Genomic DNA, 21,856 nt, shown 5'->3' on the forward strand with positions numbered 1-21,856 from the left:
GTGTACTGTCTTTTTTTTAGAGGGAGATGATGTCACAAGAGAGAGATTGAATTCATTTTTGGTTGAACTCAAATTTGTTGAATGACATGTAAATGTCTGGAAATTCTGAATTGATACTTTTGCTTCCCACCCACGACAAAAATAAACATAATTTTGAGGGAGCAGAGAAATGTACATGTTTGAAAAGAAAGAACTCTAGGGCAAATACATCACAAGCTGAACAGTTGATTGTTATAACTTGCTTTGATAACTTTGGCGAATTTTAAAATTTGTTATTTACTTGGAATGGTGATCAAAAAATTTGCCCCTATGTTTATGTGTGTTGTAATTATAAGAACTCTCTTGATTCTTATTTACTTGGAATGGTGATCCATAAATATATGGGTCCCTCTTATTTTCATAATTAATAGATCTATAAGATGAAAGATTATATCTATAGTATTTTTGAAAATTCTCATTTTGATTTGGTAATGAATATACTTCGTAGTCGTTTTGTTTTTTGTAATGAATTAATAGGTCTTTTTTTTATGAATTCTCTTTGTTTAAATATTGATTTTGAATTGTACGACATTGATTGATTCTATTTTTCCATTTTCCTGCTATTAATCTAGACCATCTAATTTGAGATAAATGGTATTGATAATGACCTTTTAACCAGTTTTTCCATTGATTTAGTCCAGAATTCCGAAGTTTCTTAGGTCTTAATTCACAATGAATTATTCCTTGTTTTCCAAAACAATCTTTTATTGAAGTCTTAAGACAAAAAGACGTTCCGTGATATTGAAGAATAGATCTTAACTTATACAAGGAGCATAAGTCAAAGTTGTGGGATTTAGCATTAGGAAAGACACGCGAACAATGCAGGCAACAAAGGTTCTTAGTAGAAAATGGGTCTTAATTCATAATGAATTATTCCTTGTTTTCCAAAATAATCTTTTATTGAAGTCTTAAGAAAAAAAGACGTTCCGTGATATTGAAGAATAGATTATAGAATCATTCTCTATTTATTTTGATTTTCAATAACTATGTCATTAATGGCAAGTTATTGAATGTTTTCAATAACTATGTCATTAAATCTTTGTACATTATTCTACTATTGTTTTTGTCTGTTATTTGCTCTTTTATAAAATTCTCTTATGTGATTTTAGGAATTTTCATTCATTTTATAAGATAATGTTATTCTTTTCGTATTGTTTTTGATGTAGTTATCATGGATCCTTTTGGATGTACCAAATTTGAGCGCAAGCTTGAAGATGACGAAGTTTGTGGGAATAAAGAAGAATTAGGTTCCCATGCAAATGACCCTATGCAAAGTTTAACCAAGAATGATGTTCTTGAAATGCAATTCAATTCAAAAGAGGATGCCAATGATTTCTATAATCAATATGCTAAAGTTGTGGGATTTAGCATTAGGAAAGACACGCGAACAATGCAGGCAACAAAGGTTCTTAGTAGAAAATGGGTATGCTCAAGGCAAGGCCAAAGAGCAAAGCAACACTTGGCCCATATTGATCGAAAAAGAGCTGCCAGGGCATTGACTAGAGTTGGTTGTGATGCTCATTTCCGCATAAAGTACAATCTGGATGTAGGCAAATACATTGTCACTCACTTTAACATGGAACATAACCATCCATTGGCAACATCACCATGTGTGCCATTTCTTCAGTCGCATAGGTTTGTAAAGATCCCCGACAAAGCTCAAGTAAAGACTTTGCACGATGTTGGTGTCAAGACAAGCCAGATAATGGATTTGTTGGTGCAACAATCTGGGTCTTTCGCGAACGTGGGCTTTATTCACAAGGATTTGCACAATTATATTCAAGCCGAGCGCAAAGTAGAAATGAAGGATGGTGATGCGGAGTGTGCTTTGGCTTACTTATGTGCAAAAGCTGATGCTGACCCTTACTTCTTTTACAAGTATGACAAGGATCAAGAGAATCGGCTTGACAAATTGTTTTGGGCAGATTCAAGGTCTCGCCTAGACTATGCTGCATTTGGTGACGTGTTGGTCTTCGATACAACTTATAAAACGAATGCATATAACAAACCTTTTGTTATTTTCGCCGGGGTCAATAACCATTTTGAAACCACCATATTTGCATGCAGCTTGCTTGTTGATGAGACAATTGCAACATACACATGGGTTTTGCAGAAGTTGTTAGAGGCCATGGATAACAAAAGACCGGTGTCAGTGTTGACAGATGGGGATATGGCCATGCGTGAGGCAATACAAAAAGTCTTCCCGAGTGCCAAGCATCGTCTATGTAATTGGCATATGCACAGAAATGCCAAGCGAAATGTTCGAGTTGATGGATTCGAGGGACATTTCAAGCATCTCATGGATCTTGATGCGAATGAGGTTGTATTTGAGGAAGCTTGGAGTAAGATGGTTAGAAAATATGGCCTTCAAAATAACAAGTGGGTATCAGACACCTACAACAACAAAGGCATGTGGGCTCAGTCATATTTGCGTGGTCATTTTTTTGCTGGAATGAAGAGCAGTCAGCGTTGTGAGGGTATGCATGCTTTTTTCAATGAGCGCCTCAAACGAAAACTGAAACTATTCGAATTTGTTAGATGTTTTGACATGGCCCTTTATCGGTTACGGAACAAAGAAGCGGATGCCGAGGCAAAAACTGACAACAGTGATCCTTGTCTTACCACAACACTTCAGCCTCTAGAGAAACATGCAGCAACCATCTTTACCAGACGTTTGTTCTTAATGTTCCGTAATGAAATAATTGAGGAAGCATTGTTGATTTTTGATGGAAGGAAAGAGGAGTTCGATCATCGCATATACAAATTTTCAAAGTACACTGAATTTGGTTCCACATGGGAAGTGTCATACCATCCCGCAACTAGCATAATGAAATGTAGTTGCAAAAAGTTTGAGTTCTTTGGACTTCCTTGCAGCCATATGATTTCTGTGATGAAATGTGAACACATGACTGAAATTCCCCCAGGTTGTGTGATGCATCGTTGGACAAAGCAAGCAAGAAAGGTTGGTGAACAACATTGCCAAGCCCAATTCTCTAGCACTCTCACACAGGAGACACGCTTTGGGGTTCTTTGCTCCTTTTTTACTGAAATGTGTTACTATGCCTCACAAACATCTGAAGGATTTGAAGAGGCTAGGAATGCATTTTTCACTATGACATGTCGGATGAAGCAGCTTTGCATGGCCAAGGGAACTAATGTTGATGAAGGAAAAAGTTCACTACCGCCATTTGGGGTTGGGGATCCGAAAGTAGTGAACACGAAGGGGAATACTGCGGGATCCTACATGGCTAAACCTCGAAAGCCAAGGCGATGCCAATGTTGCAGGTATACATTATATTGTGCTTTGTGTCTTAATTTTTTTGTTGTGAGGTAGTCTTGGCATTTTTGTTCACTTTAATGATTGGTGATTTACTTGACAATGTAGGGTCGTCGGCCACACGAGGAGAACTTGCCCCCAAAACAATCATAAAACGGGACAAGTGGGTAGAAATTTGTTTGAGGAATACGATGATTATGATCCAATTGGTACTCCCACCCCTTTTACACCGAAGCGTCCCAGGAATAATATGAGGCCATGTAAGATTCACCCTGTGAAGAGACGACTTTTTGTCACTAATGTGGATACGTCTCCAGTGCAGTTGAGCAAGGATGTTAATGACTTGCGTAGTTGCGATGCACAAGTTGTCCAAAATTCAGCGTTCACTGATGCGGATACGTCTCTAGGTAATTACTTTTATGGCATCTTTTCAGTTCAAATTATGTTCATTTTGTTTACATTTGCTTTGCAAATTTTATGTGTGGCTGCTTAATTCTAATTTGTTGATATGCCAAGATAGATTTTAGCTAGAACATTTAGATGTCATAACTGATTATGATGTTTACAACTTGATTATGGAAATAAATAATTTACGAACAGAAAATGACAAAAGAGTGTGTAATGACCAATATATCAAAATTCAATTTGTTATGATTTGAATCATAGATTTCAAGTGAACAAACTTTAACGACAATATAATTTGTTTCTGCAGGTGTTGCTGTGGGTAATAGTTGATATGATCGAGCGGGTGATATTGGAAGCTAAACTAAGATTTTTTTTAAATTTTTTTTTGAGGACTTAAATCTGTTAGTATTTTGTATAAATACTCTTAAATGATGGTTGATGGATATTTGTTTTGCTGTATGGAAGTTCATATTTTGTATGCACACTTCCTTTTTTCCTTGAAGAAAGAATTTTGTAAGGAATTATCATTCACCAAATGAGGTTGTAAGAAATCCTACACTGCCTTGCAATAGTAACTTGCTTTTCAATATTGTTGATCTTCTGTCCAGGTTCATCAAAAGACACTTCAAGATGTATATATGTGTGTGGTTTTAATATCGTTGATGGATGAATTCTTTAAGATGTATATATGTGTAAGGTTTTAATATAAATTTTAGACCACAGTTGCACTAGCAAAGGCTATAAAGCCATTTTGTTTAGTGTTTTTGCTCATTTTCGAAGCAAATGCACAACAGCAAGTGCATATAGAAAATTGAAGGTCATTATTCGATCGTTTTTTCCCATAAAATATTCTCTTGAAAATGGCCAAACTGTCATTTGGTATCACACACTGTATTGTTCTAATTTATAGAAGTAGCTGCCTCTGCCATTCTTGACAGCAGATTTTGCGAAGTATCTGAATTTACTCTTGACTGGGAATTTTTTAAATGTGTTTTTGTTATCCATATTTTATCTCTTTTACGTTTATTTTAGGTATGGGATACATATAATTATTTTGTGAAGTGATTGAGATAATATAGCCACGGAAAATTAGAGAAGCCTGAATTGTGATATCTTTTTTGGTTCTTGAATTTGTTAAGGAAAGGAAAAAGTTAATTTAAAAAAAAATAAATGAGAAGCAAAAATTTCTTACTGGGGTTTGGTTGGGCTGGGTTTAGGGTTGCTAACGAATTGAAATTTATTATTAATATAAGTATTATTATATATTTTAATAATAATTTTGTATTTTTTTAATTTTAATAAGTAAATTAATTTAAATTTAATTCATTTTTAAGTTCGAGTTTGAACTTGGCTCGTTTATGTAATTGAGCGAGCTCGAGTTCAACAAATATTTGACGAGCTGAGCTTGAGTTCGATTTTTGAAGCTCGACTAAAACTTGCTCAAGCTCGAGTTCGACTAATTCTTAATAAACGAGCTTAAACATTGAAAATTTTGATTCGGTTCGTTTGCAACCTAGTTGGGTTTCAAGGAAGAATGCATAGGAATTTTTCAAAACATTATTTTTCTTGCATGGTTCCTAGAGAAAAATGAATAGACACAAGCTAAAACACTTTGGTATTGTTTTATTTTAATGTTTTGTATTCTTGAAAATAGAAAAAACGAAAACGAACAACATTTTTTTTTTTTTTTGAAGTATACTTTTTATAAGAAACTTTAATGTTGTTATTTGAAATTTTCAAAACTGTTTTTGCATAATAGTAAAAATGATTAGTTTTATTTTTGAAATCATGAAAAATAAACGTCGCCCAATGTCCTACCCTAACGGTACTATGACGTCACTATGATATTTAGCGACGCTTTTGAAACGCCGTCATAGATATTTATACATTTTAAAAATCCAACCGTTGGGGCTGGGATATAGGGACGTTTAAAAAACGCTGCCATAGCCTTTTCTTTTCTTTTTAATTGTGCTAAGCTTGACATTTAAATATAGCGATAGATATTTATACCTGTCATAAACGATTATTAAGAACTAATAATTGATGTATATTAAATTAATAAATAAACTAAAGCTTGAAAGCAAAATTCATGTTCAAATTAAAAATTAAAAAAAAAAATGCATTGCATACCCAAGAATAGAAACAATTCATGTTCAAATTTTAAATACATCAATTAAAATCAAAGTCGTCTTTGTTCGCTCCCACAACCTTCCAATGTCCTACCCTAACGGTACTATGACGTCACTATGATATTTAGCGACGCTTTTGAAACGCCGTCATAGATATTTATACATTTTAAAAATCCAACCGTTGGGGCTGGGATATAGGGACGTTTAAAAAACGCTGCCATAGCCTTTTCTTTTCTTTTTAATTGTGCTAAGCTTGACATTTAAATATAGCGATAGATATTTATACCTGTCATAAACGGTTATTAAGAACTAATAATTGATGTATATTAAATTAATAAATAAACTAAAGCTTGAAAGCAAAATTCATGTTCAAATTAAAAATTAAAAAAAAAAATGCATTGCATACCCAAGAATAGAAACAATTCATGTTCAAATTTTAAATACATCAATTGAAATCAAAGTCGTCTTTGTTCGCTCCCACAACCTTATCCACTATCTTTCCTTCTTTCAGGATCACAAAAGTCGTATAGCCTCTACTTCCATTTCAATTCACCCCTAGCTCTGAGTTCTGCACAAGGTAGCACACTTGAGAATATAATTTTATAACAAAGGTTGAGTTATAAACTCAAAGTTCACGAGTTTAAGAAATGCGATAACGTCATTGATTGTACGAACTTATGAAAAATAAAAAAGAATAGAGCATCACCAGCTTTATATTGTGCGATATCACCAACAATAGGAGCTGAATTATGCTTGTATATCACAAGATCAAGTAACAAGCGAGCCCTATGCATATAGTCAAACTACATGCCAAAAGTAGTGAGTACGTAAAAACATCACACATTATAAAATTAGTCTTCATAAAACATAAGATACTGATAAGTGGACAGTTGGGTATAAATGTAAGTACCTTGATTACACCTGAAGGCAAAGGTTTCCCTTGCATATATTTGATGACGAAAAGACCACAATCATAGCTATAGGAATGAGTGTAGTTGTAACAATAGAGTCAACGAACTTAGAGATTATAACATTAATGCTTATTTAAAAATCAAGAACGATAATGTAGTGTATTACTTGTTGTCTTGGCGTGGCATGTCTTCCAACCATTGAAATGCAAACGAACTAACATCTTGAACGTAATCTTCTCCATGCGCATATTGAAGCAGCTTATGCAATGATTGTACCTGTTGGTGGTAGGTAGTAAGGTACATGATCAAGAAACAAAAAAGTGGATACAAGTGGGGTATCATAATGGTTATTCTATTACCAATAATGTAGCTTGATTTTTTCGATCCTCATCGGTGCCAATACATCTGCTGGAGTCGAATAGATAGGCAACCCGTTTTTCCATGTTTACATTCAAGCACAACCAGTGGTTTTCTCTATGGTTGAAGGGCATGTAAATCTAAAAATATAACGTCGAATGTACATGCAAAAAATAAATAAATACATAACATGGATCAAATGTTATTGTGCATGGTAAATTTGGAAATTGGGTAATAGTAGTATTTTATCATGTTACCTCCTCACAAGCATGAAGGGGGCCAGTGTATCTGTAAATTCCAAAATAATCTTCTACTATATCTTTCATTGTGTCATCAGAAGGTTGACACAAAATCTTTTGCTGCATATTCAATTTTAACATATAAATAACTTGTGCCTAAATAAAAAAAGTCTTTAGGTATGGCTAATACTTATCGATACATGGGTCGGAAAGTACCAAACCTTGTGATCCTTATTTGGAAACTTTTTCCTTTGTTTATTTGTCAATTTCACAACAATGAGATTTATAATCTGCAGTGCAAAATATATGAAATTTATGAATAGGCAAAGTAAAGTGACTTGGATGATGGAATGGTAGCAAATAAAATAGGAGAAGGAGAAAAGTCTTACACACGAGGATATCCACTGATATGGTTTCAAGGACCACAATTCCTTCCGTGTGGCAGATTGTACTTCCACGTAGTGCAGTTTCATTCGTACAAGATATTCCCTAGCACATGGATAACTATGTGAGTTAAAAGGTATAGTACTTCATACATAACAAGTTAAAGGTAGTCAAATTGTACCCTTCTAAAAGAGATTCATCAAATGCATATCGTAGAACGAGACTGTCATAGTCATTTAATGGGTCTGGCAAAGGCACGGATGACTTGTAAAGGTATTGAGAAGAATAGTGCATAAAACAAATCAAGCTTGGTTAGTGTATGTTCATGAAGATGGTTAGTGTATGTTAGCGCAAAATAACCACATATACAAAAAATACTATAATAGTTAGTTCCAAACCTTTGGGATTTCAGGAACAACATTACCCCCAAGTTGATCAAGTAAATTATCAAATAGCTGATACAAGTAAAAGAAAAGTAAGAAACAAGCACTATTTGTTACACATATATCAAATATGTTTTGAGACACAATCATTTAGTTTACTTCATCGAGATTGTCATGAATATTATTGTCAATGTTGTTGTCAGTTGACGATGGCTTCAACTGTGGTCTTTTCTTCTTTACATCAAATTTCACAAAAGGTGTACGCAACCACTGACTGGCTTTGTAATTCTGGGTCCCTCGAGTCTGAGGACCACGAACAACACTACATGATGATGACATTGTTACAGCATTCATTTCGACTGCCTTTGTATCGCTCTTTTTTGCGCGCAATCTCCCCTTTTGTGGAATAGAAAGTTGTTCATTATTTAATGCTTTCCCACCAACTAATTTGGCTCGTTTCTTTGCAACTGCCTTTGCATTTGGTGGTGTGAGGATTGGTTTTGTTTTTCTCAAATGCAAAGTTTCCATTGGTTTTTTGTCATTCATATTCCTTATCTCATCCTCATCTACAAACTTCGGGGAATTGGCTGCAACCTTTTCGATACCACTATCATCGAGACCAACCATTTCAATGTCAATTCGATGCTCCTCATGTAGTTTGCTTGGTGGTGTTTTAACATTTCCACCATCAACTGGAATGCATCGTTCTAACAACTCAAGAATTTGACCAACTTGGTTCTCCATTTTGACCAGTCACTGCTCCGCAAGTAGTTTGGTTGGTGGTGTTTTAACTTGTTCTCCATCAACTGGCATGTGTTTTTCTAACAACTCAAGAATTTTTTCAACTTGATTCTCCACTTTGGTTAGACGTTTGTCATCCTCATCTTGCCTTGTGTCCTTGTGGCCTTGGACCAAAAGGGCATGAATTTCAATGACTTGTTTCTCAACTTTAGCCAATCGGGAGTCATCATTCTTGTCAATTCTTCCCTGGCTAAGAGTTACTGCATTGGACTTTTCACCAATGTTAGGCAAAGCCACCTATTCACAGATATACAATAACTTGTTAATGTCACAGGTGTAATGTAAATTGAGCTATAATTATAAAAAGTCATGTGTTGTAAATATTTACCTCAACATTTAAATATCCTCCCAAAGCTTTAATTTGATTCAAACCCTGCTTAATTTCTGAATTGCCCCAATAGGATAAGCGAGGAATGGAGTTGGAAGTAGCCACCAACTCCCTTTTGCGAGCAAATTGTTCCAAGTAAAATAACTACATGGGAAAAAAAATCAAAAAAAGAAGTCATTTTAATGTGTGTTAGACAATATACAATAAAAAATAATAGATGAAATAATTACACATCAAGGAGAAGTACCATTAGAAGAAGCAAACAGCCGCACATAGCAGACCGCTCTTTGACCTTGGCAATGGCAATGCGGTCGACAAGAAAATCAAGGGTGTGCTTTGCCCAATTGAATTGACTGATGGACTCAACATTTTTAATCATTTTAATGAATGATTGGTGTACGCCTGCCTTTGTGGTGGGGCACAAGAGGGCTCCAATGATGTATAAGATAAATTTCCTTTTAAATTCAGTTCCAGCATCTTTTGTTTCAAGCAGATAAGATTTCAAAGATGTGAGCGGAACAAATTTATTCTTCATCGCAATTTCATCACATAGGTTTGTAATTTCATCTACGGACTCTGTTAATTTCACAGGTAGACCATTGGAAGGTAATCCCATCAACTCATGAACATCTTCTACGGTGAGAAGCATTCGAAGACCGTGGACATTCAATGAATGAGTTGAAGGATCAAAGTTCTGAACTAACCAATGACACAAGTCATGATCTATGTGCGTGCACCTAAGGCTTAGGATGCCATGAAACCCCATATCACTCACTGCTTGTTGTTGTGCTTTGTCCAACCTTCTAATAATCTTACAAATTGATGTAAGCTCAATTCGGGTTTGAATTTTTACTTTTGGAGGCTTTTGTTGGACCACAGTTTTTAATTGGGCATATTGTTCAGATTGCAGCTTTCCCATTTGTATATACTTATTTTTTTCTTCTTCAGGAAGTTGATTCCATTTGTCCCCAATATCCTACATTACATGTATAAAATCATATGAACAATTACATACAAGCTTACAAGTACAAAAGGAATACTACAAACAACAAGAATACGTTGCACTTACCTTCACGTCTACTTTCATTTGGGTTTTTTTTAACTCCATTGATTGTTCTTGGCTATAAACATATGAAAATGAATATAAGAATTCGTATAATGGAAAATATATAACTACATACAAATAGATATTAACGAAATACCAAAAGAAAATGAATGGAGTGATCGGGCGCTTTGGATGATCAGTCGGCTTATCCATTAGGCTTCAATCAGAATTCCTTGTAAAGAAAGACAAGAAAAATAAACTCATAATATCTTTGATTAGGAAAAAAAACAAACAAACAAAAATCTTAAAGGTTATAGTACATTCATCAAATGCACGACATGCACACATGAATGGATTTGTTTTATAATAATGTAGTTAACAAAGACTATGTTTCCAATGTAAAAAGGAAAGACACTAAAAAAAATTCTAATCATAAACAAAAAATGATACCCCAGTAGCTTAGGTCACATTAGCATAAAAAATAGATTAAAGAAGTTAATTTTTTTGGACAAAATTTGTAATTTGGTAAGGAAATTTTTTTGTCGCAAAAAGGAGCCAAATATTTTGGCACCATACGAATTGATAATAAAAACGACATTGTTTTTTATTTTATTTTTGGGACTATTGTAGAAAAAAAATAAAAAACGATGTCATGGTTATGTATAGCTCCTTTGCTCCTTCAAGTCTCACTTTAGGTATACAGTCAGAAGGTTGAATATCTTTATTAACTGGTTTTACTTGCTTTGGTTTTAGCTATGTTGTGGTTCACTTTCCCATATTTTATCTTGCTAATTTTTTTTTTTATTCTCTGCATGGGTTTGGGGATGGCTTGAACCACATAAAGCACTTGAAAATTATAAATGTTTAGGAAAGCAATTTGTTGGGATTCTGATATTGTGCAGTTTGTTTGGATGGGTCTCCCCCGGCTTACCATCTTGATAAGGGGTTTGGAGCAGGAATTAACAATTGGTTGGTTCATTTTGAGGTTGGTCCTTCATTTACCATTTTGTTTTACAATACAAAAAATGATTTGTTTGTTGTTAAGAAGATGATTGAAAAGAAAAATAAGAATTGTGAAATCATATAAGATACCCAATTTTCTGCAGTTTTATTGGAAATTGAATTGAGAACTGATTTTGATTTTTTTGAAATGCCAATTTTCTAGTGTATTTAGGACATGAAAATGTAGTCTGATAAGGGGAGGGGAAAATGTAATCTCTATTACACCCTTTGTTACTTGTCACTAAGTAGATTGATGGTGGAAGGAAATGAAGTTTGTACAAAGTGCTTACAATCCCTCCAGATATAAATGTAGAATATACATCTTTTATCTATCTATTTGGGATGATACAGTAGGAGCTTGAAATGTAGATTTAATGAATTTGGATCCATACCTGTTATATTAGCAACCTATATATATGTTTGCATATAAAATTTACTAAAATTAAAAACCGAAGAAAAAAATGGGAGCCAAACAGGGGTAGTTAATATCAATATGCTTCAAGAATTATATAGAAGCTTAGCTTCAAGGATTATATACTGTCTTATACCAGTATAGAGAACTAATTATAGAAGTATAGTAGTGTGTTGAATATTTTCTAAACTAACCGAGCAGGATGTCGAGCAGCCGAAGTGATGTCGCAGCCGGAGTGAACAACGGTAAGAGTGGTCAGAGTGATCCACGGGAGCTCTGATGAAGGCAAAAGCTGAGAGAGGAAAAAAAAAATTCAAGAAGAAGTTAATAATACTTTTCCATATATCTATAGATTGGTCTGTGCAGAAGTTAAAAAATTCAAGAAGAAGTTTAGCTTATTTTATGTTTGAATTCAAGTAAAAGAAAAGAAAAGAAAAGAAACAAAGTGCATGTACTTAGAAGCTCAGCCTCAGTTTCTGCATTGAAACATAGGTGATTTTCCTATCTCAGAAATTGTGGTAAGAGAGTTGCTCGGATTATAAAGGAAGGGTTGAGATTGAATTGCCGTATTGTGAGTCCTTGCATAGAATGAATATAGACAACATTTTGATATTTATAAATATAATAAACATGTAGTATTACTAAATAATAAAAGGCTTATTTTAGGACGAACTGGAAAATTGAAACATTTAAAGTTTGACTTCTTTTGGCGTTCTATCCGTCTTAATTGATACGTGTAATTTGTAGGTAATTACCGGTATATAAGATTTACTACTTGGTAAGGTTCCAAAAAATAAAAAAATAAAAATCCCATTTCCTCTATCTCTTGACACCTTGCTTAAATCCAAAGACTATCACATTCATTACACACAAATCTCAAAAAATGAGATGAAGCAATCACAATCTCTCTCTCTCTCTCTCTCTCTCTCTCTCTCTCTCTCTCTCTCATATTCTTGAAATGTCAATTGGCATAGGAGTTGTGTATCTAATTATACTATCTCTGTTTCTTGGATCAACCAATATTGTGAAAGCTGCTGCTGCTCTACCGTGTGATGACGACAGATGCAAAACTGGATCATGCAACAGCACTGGCTACTGTATTTGCAATCTTCCAGACCCTTCCACCATTTTAGATGGTGATCGACCTTTCCAAGGGTAAATCTAACTTGCCTGATTCATTCAAACTCATATATATATATATATATATATATGGTTTTCAATGGAAGTTTTCATACAACACTTAAATCATTCTTGTGCTAGACACCATTATAAGAAAATATTGAAATTCTTTAGCAAGATTTAAAAAAATAAATAAATAAATGGAAGAAGAAGAAAAAGAAACAAGTAATGCTACGAACACAATTTTTTCATAGAAAAATGTACAACATGTAGTATTGCCAACATTACGTTTATTCTAGTATAATTTCATCTAGAATGAATGCAGTGCTGCCAACACTATATTTTGTGCAATTTTTGAAACTATTTCTCAATTTATAACCATATGATTTTCAATGGAAGTTTTCATACCAACTTGAATCATTAATGTACCAAACACCAATATAAGAAAATCTTGAAATTCTTCAACAAGCACTTTTTTGGTATGATATATAATTAATAATGTTATAAACATAAATTTGTCATACAAAAGTATATTGAAAAAATGCGGCCTATATCACATTCATTCTAATAGAGTGTGACTCCTTTCAAAATAAATGTCATACTATCAGTATTAATATTGCATTTATTTTGATAGAATGTGACTCTATCCAAAATAAATGTAGTGTTGTCAGTACTGTATTTTATTAGTTTTTTTTTTAAAGAAAGAATTTTGTCTCTATACTTGATGCTCATTGTTTTTTAGTTGATTAGATTCATGGAATTGAAACATCATGGAACTTCTTGTGTTCTATTGTTTTGATTAACAGGGGGAGGTTTTGTGATGAGGAAATGACAATGTGTGATGGGACTAACTCATTTTGGTGTGGAAATGGAGGGACTTGCGAGGAGATAGTTCAGGGCGAGAGTTATAAATGCCAGTGCCAAACAGGGCATAGTGGAGAGCACTGTGAGCTTGCAGGGGCACCATGTGGTGACATTTTCTGTTTCTATGGAGGTGCATGTTTGGTTGAGAATGATGTCTGTGACTGTCCCACTGATTAGAAAGGAAGCATTAATTGCTCTCTCCCAACCACAACCCAAATAGGTCCTTGTTTCTCTGCCTTCTCTATCATTTGTTGCGAATTTAATTTTTTTTAAGTTGTGTTTGAATTTTAAATTTTGAAAAGATTTGAGAAGAGAATAGAAAAGAGAAAAGAAATTTAAAACTTATATTTAATTGGCATTTCACTTTTTTATTTTTTCACTACACAACAATTTTCAAGATTCTTGTGTTTTGAGATTTTTACGAAATTATTCAAAAGATTAAGGACTAAAAAATACTACTGATATAAAATAAATCACATAATGATATACAAATACTCACATGTTTATGGATCTCACACAAAATGGGAGCCACAAACATGCGAGTGTCTATCCATCATGCATTAGTAACGTTTTTAAAATTAGAACGAAAATGTATGTTATTATTATATATTAAAATGTTATGATTTGTTTTTCATGGACATTAATTACAAACCATTGCAGATTCTACAACAAATTCAATTGGGTTGCACCAACAAGAAAGCAACAGTGATGTAAATGTAAGTATATATGAGGCATACATAAACATACCATCAATTTGCAAGAAATAAAAGGATTTGTGCAAAGATTTGTAAATGAAAAGAAAAAAAAAATATTCACAAAAAAAAAAGAAAAAAAAAGGGATTTGTGAATGAAATAGAGAATGAATTTTTTCACAAAAATCTCTTCCTTATTATTTTCTCTCAACAAATTGCTTCACAAATTCAAAATCCAAAAATAGTCCAAAATGCACAAAGACCCCAAAGAGATAACTAAAGCATGCACAAAAGATTTGCCATGACTGCCAAAAAAACTTCAATATTGTCGAAATTTTAAAATTGACAATAATATTTTTTAATTAATTTATTTATTTATTGTCAGACTCTTCCATCATACCTTTGATTTCAACACACTCACGCACATCTTCTGTGTGTGTGTGTGGCTAACGAGAAAGCAGAGGAAAATACAAAAGAAAGGAAAATTGAAAACCCCAACCCATAAAACACCATAAAATTTGCAAACCGTATAACTCAATAAGCATTCAAGATCCAATAAAATCTGCACAAACCATCATAACTCAAATCTGCACACACCATAATAACTCAAAAATAAAATCTGCACACACTAAAATCTGCACACCATAATAAAATCTGCATAACTCAAACCATATAACTCAAAAACACAAAAACAGAGCAAGGAAGACAGATGTTACACTGAGAGAGTGGTGGTCCCGACGCCAACGTGTGTAGTGATTACTTTCATTTTAAGACTCAAACATGGTTAATTATTTGCAGCGAACTATTTGTGAAACATAATCGTTGGTGATTTTTGATTGTTTAGAGATAACTACTTTTACCTAGATTTCTATACTCTTCACAATTTCTGTCAAACATAGAGACAAGTCACAATTCGAATTAGAGTGTAACCAGATGGGTACATTTTGAAACAGTACATTGCTGAACTGTGATAATGATGCATCATTTTTAGTGTTACTTTAATGGCTATTGTGTGGATATTGTGAGAGAGAGGAAACATATTCAATGCAACGGTGATAAACACTTAGTATCACCATTCGATGACATGTTACCGTCTAGAGCACCGTGTATATGTTGCGGTTACTAAATTAGTATGAAAGATGTAATATCTTAAAAGTGGGGTTTACTATCCATATGTAATTGTATCATTAGTTGGTGATGGCACGTGCCAATAGAGCAAAATGGAAATCTAACCACATATGCATGCCCACATACTGCCACTAATCACTATGTGCATGTACTTTTAGCCTTTGGGAGTCCTCACCAAAACCAATATAATAGATCACATTGTTAGATTCTCATTTTATTTTCAATTTCTTCTCCATCCTCACATCAATCCAATCACACAATTGGTTTTGGTTCGATTTTCACTAGAACCTGTCAAATTACTGAAAAGATTTTCTCTTTGCATTAAAACATGTTATGAAAAAGTTAGTGCAATAGCATAATCTTTCTGTACCTTTGAAGATCTTTACTAGACAAACTATGATGGGCAGTTTAAGGTCATTACCAGGACCATAGGGGTATGAGGGTTGTAAATTTAATTCAATCAAACTAAGTAGCATGGACATGGAGGGAAGCCATGTTCATATCAGACATGTAATGGGGACTAACATTTCTTAAACACTTCTAAAAATGTATCCATCATAACTCAAATCTGCACACACCATAATAACTCAAAAATAAAATCTGCACACACTAAAATCTGCACACCATAATAAAATCTGCATAACTCAAACCATATAACTCAAAAACACAAAAACAGAGCAAGGAAGACAGATGTTACACTGAGAGAGTGGTGGTCCCGACGCCAACGGGGCTGGTGGTCTTCGGCAATGGCTGAAGCTCCAGCTATGGTGGAAGAGAGGAGGGAGGAGAAGAGAAGAGCAAGAGCAAGAGCACGACCCAGAGAGGGAGGCCAACTGGCTTCGGGACTGTTGGACTTCTGACTTTGCTTTGTTGGGTTTGGTAACCTGGTACACGACTGAGAGAGTGGTGGTCCCGACGCCAACGGGGCTGGTGGTCTTCGGCAATGGCTGAAGCTCCAGCTATGGTGGAAGAGAGGAGGGAGGAGAAGAGAAGAGCAAGAGCAAGAGCACGACCCAGAGAGGGAGGCCAACTGGCTTCGGGACTGTTGGACTTCTGACTTTGCTCTGTTGGGTTTGGTAACCTGGTACACGACTGAGAGAGTGGTGGTCCCGACGCCAACGGGGCTGGTGGTCTTCAGCAATGGCTGAAGCTCCAGCTATGGTGGAAGAGAGGAGGGAGGAGAAGAGAAGAGCAAGAGCAAGAGCCTAGAGAACTGGCTTCGGGACTGTTGGGCTTCTGACTTTGCTCTGTTGGGTTTGGTAACCTGTTACACCGGTTGCCTAACTTAAGAGAAAAATTATTTAATAACTTAGTTATGACCTGGTTATGAAGTAATATGGTATAAATAAATAATTAAATATAACTAAGTTATGAGTTAATATGGTGATAGTTATGACTAATATGGTATAGGTTATGATATAAAATCATATAAGTTCATAACTAAATGTATGGTACACCAAAATGTACCATAGCATCACCCAAATTCCACAGGTATTTCTGATATGGTGTATAATGCTAGTGAACTTTAAAATGATCTCACTTGTGATGATGTTGATCAGGTTCAGCTATTTGTGTATTTTATGCTCAAGTATGCCATGGAGATTGTACTTGCAGAATCAAGTGTCATCACTACGTATTACTTTGTTTGGTCAACCACCAATGTGGCTAGTTTTCTTGCCTGTCTTGGGGTGACAGTTCTTCCTATAAACATTTTCGTTGGTAGCTATATTAGCAACGTGTTTGAGGAAAGGTAGACCTTCGACCTCAGAGAAACTTTCCTCACCATTTTCTGTATTCTCATCAAATAGAAAATTTTCTACAAATGAAGAAAAGAAAGATATTAATGCCGCATCTTTTTTCTAGTTCGTACCTCTTTTATCCCTGACTGATGCATATATTGAATGATATTATTGCAGACAAATATTACTGGCATCAGAAATTCTGATCTGTTTAGGGATAATTCTAAGCTTCCACATAATAGCACCTTACTCTGTGCCTCAATACATCTGCTCGGCTCTTATCACTTTTGTATCTGCTGAAGTTCTCGAAGGTAATTCATGGTTGTTTTATGTCATTTTAGCAAAAATATAAGCTTGATAGAACCAAGGTTCGAAATTTTGTTTCTTTACAGATTTGCTTCAAAACTGAAATTTTTCTGCAACATTTTGGAGATTTAAGGGAAACACAATGGAAATGACAAAAAGAATTCGGAAGGGAATGTTTGGAAACAAAAACTAAAACCTTTCTATTTCTCCTCTGTCTCTCCACTTCTCCTTCCTAGTTTATCTGATTCTCTAGTAAATTTTAGATTTTTTTTATTTGACAAAAAGAGGCAAATAGAAATAATCAATTGTTTGATATCCCTTATTAATGTTGAAACAACTTTCTTTTTTCTCTCGATATATTTCAGTGCGCTTCAGTATATTTTGGTGGAAATATTCCACTAATGTTTGGTTTCAATTTCCTAAGAAAGGAATCACAGCTCAAAAAAGTAGAAACAAAAATATTTTTACAACAATCACATTTTTGTTCGAGGCTTATAACTACTACCCATTCATGTTTTTGTGATCTAACTGATTCAGGTGTGAACCTATCACTCCTATCTCGGGTCATGCCATCACGGCTTTCTCGTGGGACGTACAATGGTGGGCTGCTTTCAACAGAAGCCGGGACCCTGGCTCGAGTAATTGCAGATGGGACGATAACATTGGCTGGGTATTGGGGTATGAGTAGGCTCTTAAATGTCACCCTTTTGCCGTCTCTCATAATCTGTATCTCTTCCATCGTAGCCACCTGTCTTAGCTACAATTCTCTCTATTGATTAGCATATCAACGGTGTACATGGAGCAAATGAGCTTCTTCATAAATCTGTTGGGGTGTTTTGGGAAGATGGTTAAAAGCTGATTTTTTAACTTTTTTTTTTTGATTTTTTTTTTTGTGAGAGAAGAAGTGAGTTAAAAACTGGGAAGCAGCTTTTAACCCACTTCCCAAAATAGGTCGTTATATAAGCTAAAGTTAAATGCAGTGAAATGCTTGTATTGTGTCCTTGTACATTTCTTTGTGGAGTTTGACAATGTGAATTTTATATGCCATTTGGCACTAATGTGTTTCGCGAGGCACTCTTTTTGGTATAGAGATTAGGCTTGTTTAGTGCAGTTTGGGGGAAAGTCTATAGTACATTTTGTTTAAAAAATGTATGGTACATCGAAAATCAATGGCTCAGATTGAGCCACATCATTAAAAGTGACCTGGTAAGCAGGTCACTTTTTATAGTTATGAGCCAAAATCATATTTGTTCATAACTAGAATCAAATTAATCATAACTTAGTTATGAGCTCTCATCACTTATCTCATAACCATATCTCATAACCAGCACCATTTTGTTGATAACCAATATCACATATTTCATAACTACAATCACATATCTCATAACTATATCTCATAACCAATATCCTTTAGCTCATAATCACACCACTCTAATCATAACCACTATCACATATCTCATAACTATTAATCACATATCTCATAACTACTACTCATATAGCTCATAACCACATCTTATAACCAATCCCCATAGCTCATAACCACATCTTATAACCAATCCCCCTTTGACTCATAACCAACATTACATATCTCATAATCAACACCATTTTGCTCATAACCACATCACTTTGATCATAACCAATATCACATATCTTATAACTAATAACCACATATCTCATAACCAAACACCCTTTTGACTCATAACTACATTACTTTGCTCATAACCAAAATCACATATCTCATAATCAACAATCATATATCTCATAACCATTACCCACATATCTCATAACCAACACTCTTTGGCTCATAACTAACATCACATATATCATAACTACTAATCACATATCTCATAACACCCTTTGGCTCATAGTCACACCACTTTGATCATAATTAACATCACATATTTCATAACCATTAGTCATATATCTCATAATCAATACTCTTTGGCTCATAACCATACCACTTTACTTATAACCACTAATCACATATCTCATAACCAACATTCTTTGGCTCATAACCACACCACTTTACTCATAACCACTAATCACATATCTCATAACCAACATTCTTTGGCTCACAACCACACCACTTTACTCATAACCACTAATCACATATCTCATAACCACATCTCATAACCAATACCTTTTGGCTCGTAACCATACCATTTTGATCATAACCACCATCACATATCTCATAACCACATCTTATAACTAACATCATTTTCACCCATAACCCCTAACTTTGATCATAACCAACTCAAAACCACTAACCACAAATCTCTATTTTAGATTTATTTACTAAATACAATAAAAAGGGTAATATACAAACAATCTACATTTTAAAATATTTATATACACATAGACATACATATAAATAATTTGACTAAATTTTAATAAAAAATGTGTTGAAAAATTTTATCTACGATTCACTACAAGAAAAGTGGGCTTATGAGACGGAACTTTTTGCGACGGCACAACTTGCCGTCTCAAGCAAAAAATGTGACTTTTTGAGACGGCATAACTTGCTGTCGCCAAAAAATGCGACTTTTTGAGACGGTACAACTTGTCGTCGCAAAAAATAGAGTATTTGTGACGGCAGAAATTGCCGTCGTAAAAAAAAAATAGAGTATTTGCGATGGCAGAGATTGCTGTCACAAAAAAAAAATAGAGTTTTTGCAACGGTACCAGCTGCAGTCGAAAAAAAAAAAAAAGAGTTTTTTACGATTGTAATACGTACCGTTGCAAAAAAAAAAAAAAAAAAAATATATATATATATATATATTGTGGCTTTGAGACAGCTTCATATATATATAGTCATAAAATGGTTTAAATAAATGCAACGGTATTTTTCTGTTACAAAAAAAATAAAAACGACGTCGTCTTACTCTTTTGAACATTTCTCTTTTCACCCATTTTTTCATCTTTCTATCTCTCTTATCTCTCTCTCTCGCACTCATCACTCTTCTTTATCTCTCTATGTCTCTGTCTCTCTTCTCTTTCTCTCTCTCACTTATCACTCTTCTCTGTCTGTCTCTCTTTCTCTCTGTGTCTTTCGTCCATCTTTCTTCTCTTTATCTCTCTCATCTCTTTATCTCTCTCGCTCATCTCTCTCTGTCTCTCTCTTGTTTATCTCTTTTCGCTCTTTTCTCTCTCTCTCTCTCTCTCTGTCTATATCTTTTCATCCATTTTTTCATTTCCATCTCTTTCTTCCCTTTCTCTCTCTCTCTTACTCATCACTCTTCTCTCTCTATTTGTCTGTCTATTTGTCTCTCTCTCTCTGTGTCTCTCACTCATCTATCTCTTCTCTCATCTCTTTTCTCTCTCTGTCTCTTTCATTCATCTCTCTTCTCTTTATCTCTCTCGTCCATCTCTCTTCTCTCAACCTCTCTCATCTCTCATCTTTCTCTGTCTCTCTCGCTCATCTCTTTATCTTTCTCTCTGTCTCTCTATCTTTCTCATTGTCTCTCTCGTTCATCTCTCTTCTCTCTATCTCTCTCTGTCTCTCTCGTCTATCTCTCTTCTCTCTCTGTCTCTTTTCTGTCTCTCACTCTCTATCTCTATCTCTATCTCTTTCTCTTTCTCTTTTTCTCTCTCTCTCTTCCCCTACTATGTTTGCGTTGCTCACTCTCTCCCTCCCGTCTTCTCTATTTACTGAGCTCCCTCTCGATTTATCGATCCACTACAAGAAAATGCACTTTTAGCGACCACTTTGTCTCTCTCTCGCTCATCACTCTGTCTCTCTCTCTCTCTCTCTCTCTCTCTCTCTCTTTCTCTCTCTCTCTCTCCTTTATCTATCTCTCATTCATCTTTCTCTCACCACCCATCTCCTCTACCACCTTCACCACTACTGCAAACGCCATTCCACTACCACCACTACTTCCACTGTCGCCACTTCACCTCTACGACTACCATGACTACTACCATTGCCACCACTCCACTACCACCACTACTACTACTACTATTACCTCTCATCCACCGCCGCCACTCCATCTCCCATACCACTACCACAACTTCATCACTAATCTCCTTCGCCATCACCACCACCACCACCACCACCACCACCACCTCTTATCCATCACTTTCACCACTACTGTCGCTCCATTTCCTCTACTACAAAAAAATTGTTTGGTTATGATTTTTTAATAGAGTGTTGAATTGAGTTTTGAATTGTATGTGGACTTGAGTTTTGAAAGTTTGATGTGACATGTGAAATAAAAAAATTTGTTTGGTGATGAGTTTTCAAAATAGTTTTCAAAACTTAATTCAACATATAATTGATAATCAAACACACAACTCATA

At 34.7% G+C, this 21,856-nt stretch overlaps 4 protein-coding genes and 3 long non-coding RNA genes across 7 annotated transcripts; 3 read left to right on the top strand and 4 right to left on the bottom strand.

Annotated features, from left to right (window-relative positions):
* Positions 1–1,674: 1,674 nt before the first annotated feature.
* Positions 1,675–4,308, top strand: LOC114292645 (protein FAR1-RELATED SEQUENCE 5-like). Its single transcript, XM_082868142.1, has 3 exons — positions 1,675–3,324; positions 3,425–3,723; positions 4,029–4,308. Exons 1-3 carry the CDS (start codon positions 1,745–1,747, stop codon positions 4,049–4,051), a joined length of 1,902 nt encoding a protein of 633 aa, XP_082724268.1. The 5' UTR covers positions 1,675–1,744; the 3' UTR covers positions 4,052–4,308.
* A 2,408-nt stretch (positions 4,309–6,716) lies between these two features.
* On the bottom strand, positions 6,717–7,610 carry LOC145790407 (uncharacterized). Its single transcript, XR_014329074.1, has 4 exons — positions 7,376–7,610; positions 7,121–7,258; positions 6,928–7,037; positions 6,717–6,827 (listed from the first exon to the last, which is right to left on the bottom strand). It is a non-coding gene; the product is annotated as an uncharacterized LOC145790407 (long non-coding RNA).
* Positions 7,611–8,127: 517 nt separating this feature from the next.
* On the bottom strand, positions 8,128–8,871 carry LOC145790408 (uncharacterized). The gene is made up of 2 exons (XM_082868146.1): positions 8,284–8,871; positions 8,128–8,196 (listed from the first exon to the last, which is right to left on the bottom strand). The coding sequence occupies exons 1-2, from the start codon at positions 8,866–8,868 to the stop codon at positions 8,128–8,130; spliced, it is 654 nt and encodes a 217-aa protein (XP_082724272.1). The 5' UTR covers positions 8,869–8,871.
* On the bottom strand, positions 8,871–9,632 carry LOC145821307 (uncharacterized). The gene is made up of 3 exons (XM_082917814.1): positions 9,501–9,632; positions 9,254–9,397; positions 8,871–9,162 (listed from the first exon to the last, which is right to left on the bottom strand). Exons 1-3 carry the CDS (start codon positions 9,630–9,632, stop codon positions 8,878–8,880), a joined length of 561 nt encoding a protein of 186 aa, XP_082773940.1. The 3' UTR covers positions 8,871–8,877.
* Positions 9,633–9,846: 214 nt separating this feature from the next.
* LOC145790410 (uncharacterized) lies at positions 9,847–10,491 on the bottom strand. The gene is made up of 3 exons (XR_014329081.1): positions 10,456–10,491; positions 10,323–10,374; positions 9,847–10,229 (listed from the first exon to the last, which is right to left on the bottom strand). It is a non-coding gene; the product is annotated as an uncharacterized LOC145790410 (long non-coding RNA).
* A 13-nt stretch (positions 10,492–10,504) lies between these two features.
* Positions 10,505–14,427, top strand: LOC145790411 (uncharacterized). Its single transcript, XR_014329082.1, has 3 exons — positions 10,505–11,283; positions 12,744–12,867; positions 13,638–14,427. It is a non-coding gene; the product is annotated as an uncharacterized LOC145790411 (long non-coding RNA).
* A 2,228-nt stretch (positions 14,428–16,655) lies between these two features.
* On the top strand, positions 16,656–18,626 carry LOC145789242 (SPX domain-containing membrane protein At4g22990-like). Its single transcript, XM_082917818.1, has 4 exons — positions 16,656–16,712; positions 17,075–17,265; positions 17,432–17,565; positions 18,098–18,626. The coding sequence occupies exons 1-4, from the start codon at positions 16,656–16,658 to the stop codon at positions 18,334–18,336; spliced, it is 621 nt and encodes a 206-aa protein (XP_082773944.1). The 3' UTR covers positions 18,337–18,626.
* Positions 18,627–21,856: the final 3,230 nt, after the last annotated feature.

The sequence above is a fragment of the Camellia sinensis genome, chromosome 1, assembly GCF_055761805.1.
Source record: "Camellia sinensis isolate YWXY chromosome 1, ASM5576180v1, whole genome shotgun sequence".
Taxonomy (NCBI): Eukaryota; Viridiplantae; Streptophyta; class Magnoliopsida; order Ericales; family Theaceae; genus Camellia; species Camellia sinensis.

What these genes read in the sequence shown, in the direction of transcription:
- LOC114292645 (XM_082868142.1), top strand. Translation starts at nt 1,745, where the DNA reads ATGGATTTGTTGGTGCAACAATCTGGGTCTTTCGCGAACGTGGGCTTT. An exon ending in AGGCGATGCCAATGTTGCAG is followed by an intron (nt 3,325 to 3,424) that starts GTATACATTATA and finishes TTGACAATGTAG; the next exon opens with GGTCGTCGGCCACACGAGGA. An exon ending in TGATGCGGATACGTCTCTAG is followed by an intron (nt 3,724 to 4,028) that starts GTAATTACTTTT and finishes TTGTTTCTGCAG; the next exon opens with GTGTTGCTGTGGGTAATAGT.
- LOC145790408 (XM_082868146.1), bottom strand. Translation starts at nt 8,868, where the DNA reads ATGGAGAACCAAGTTGGTCAAATTCTTGAGTTGTTAGAACGATGCATT. An exon ending in TTCATGACAATCTCGATGAA is followed by an intron (nt 8,197 to 8,283) that starts GTAAACTAAATG and finishes TACTTGTATCAG; the next exon opens with CTATTTGATAATTTACTTGA.
- LOC145821307 (XM_082917814.1), bottom strand. Translation starts at nt 9,632, where the DNA reads ATGATTAAAAATGTTGAGTCCATCAGTCAATTCAATTGGGCAAAGCAC. An exon ending in GCTGTTTGCTTCTTCTAATG is followed by an intron (nt 9,398 to 9,500) that starts GTACTTCTCCTT and finishes TTTCCCATGTAG; the next exon opens with TTATTTTACTTGGAACAATT. An exon ending in GAGGATATTTAAATGTTGAG is followed by an intron (nt 9,163 to 9,253) that starts GTAAATATTTAC and finishes ATCTGTGAATAG; the next exon opens with GTGGCTTTGCCTAACATTGG.
- LOC145789242 (XM_082917818.1), top strand. Translation starts at nt 16,656, where the DNA reads ATGGCTGAAGCTCCAGCTATGGTGGAAGAGAGGAGGGAGGAGAAGAGA. An exon ending in AGGAGAAGAGAAGAGCAAGA is followed by an intron (nt 16,713 to 17,074) that starts GCAAGAGCCTAG and finishes GATGTTGATCAG; the next exon opens with GTTCAGCTATTTGTGTATTT. An exon ending in AGCAACGTGTTTGAGGAAAG is followed by an intron (nt 17,266 to 17,431) that starts GTAGACCTTCGA and finishes ATATTATTGCAG; the next exon opens with ACAAATATTACTGGCATCAG.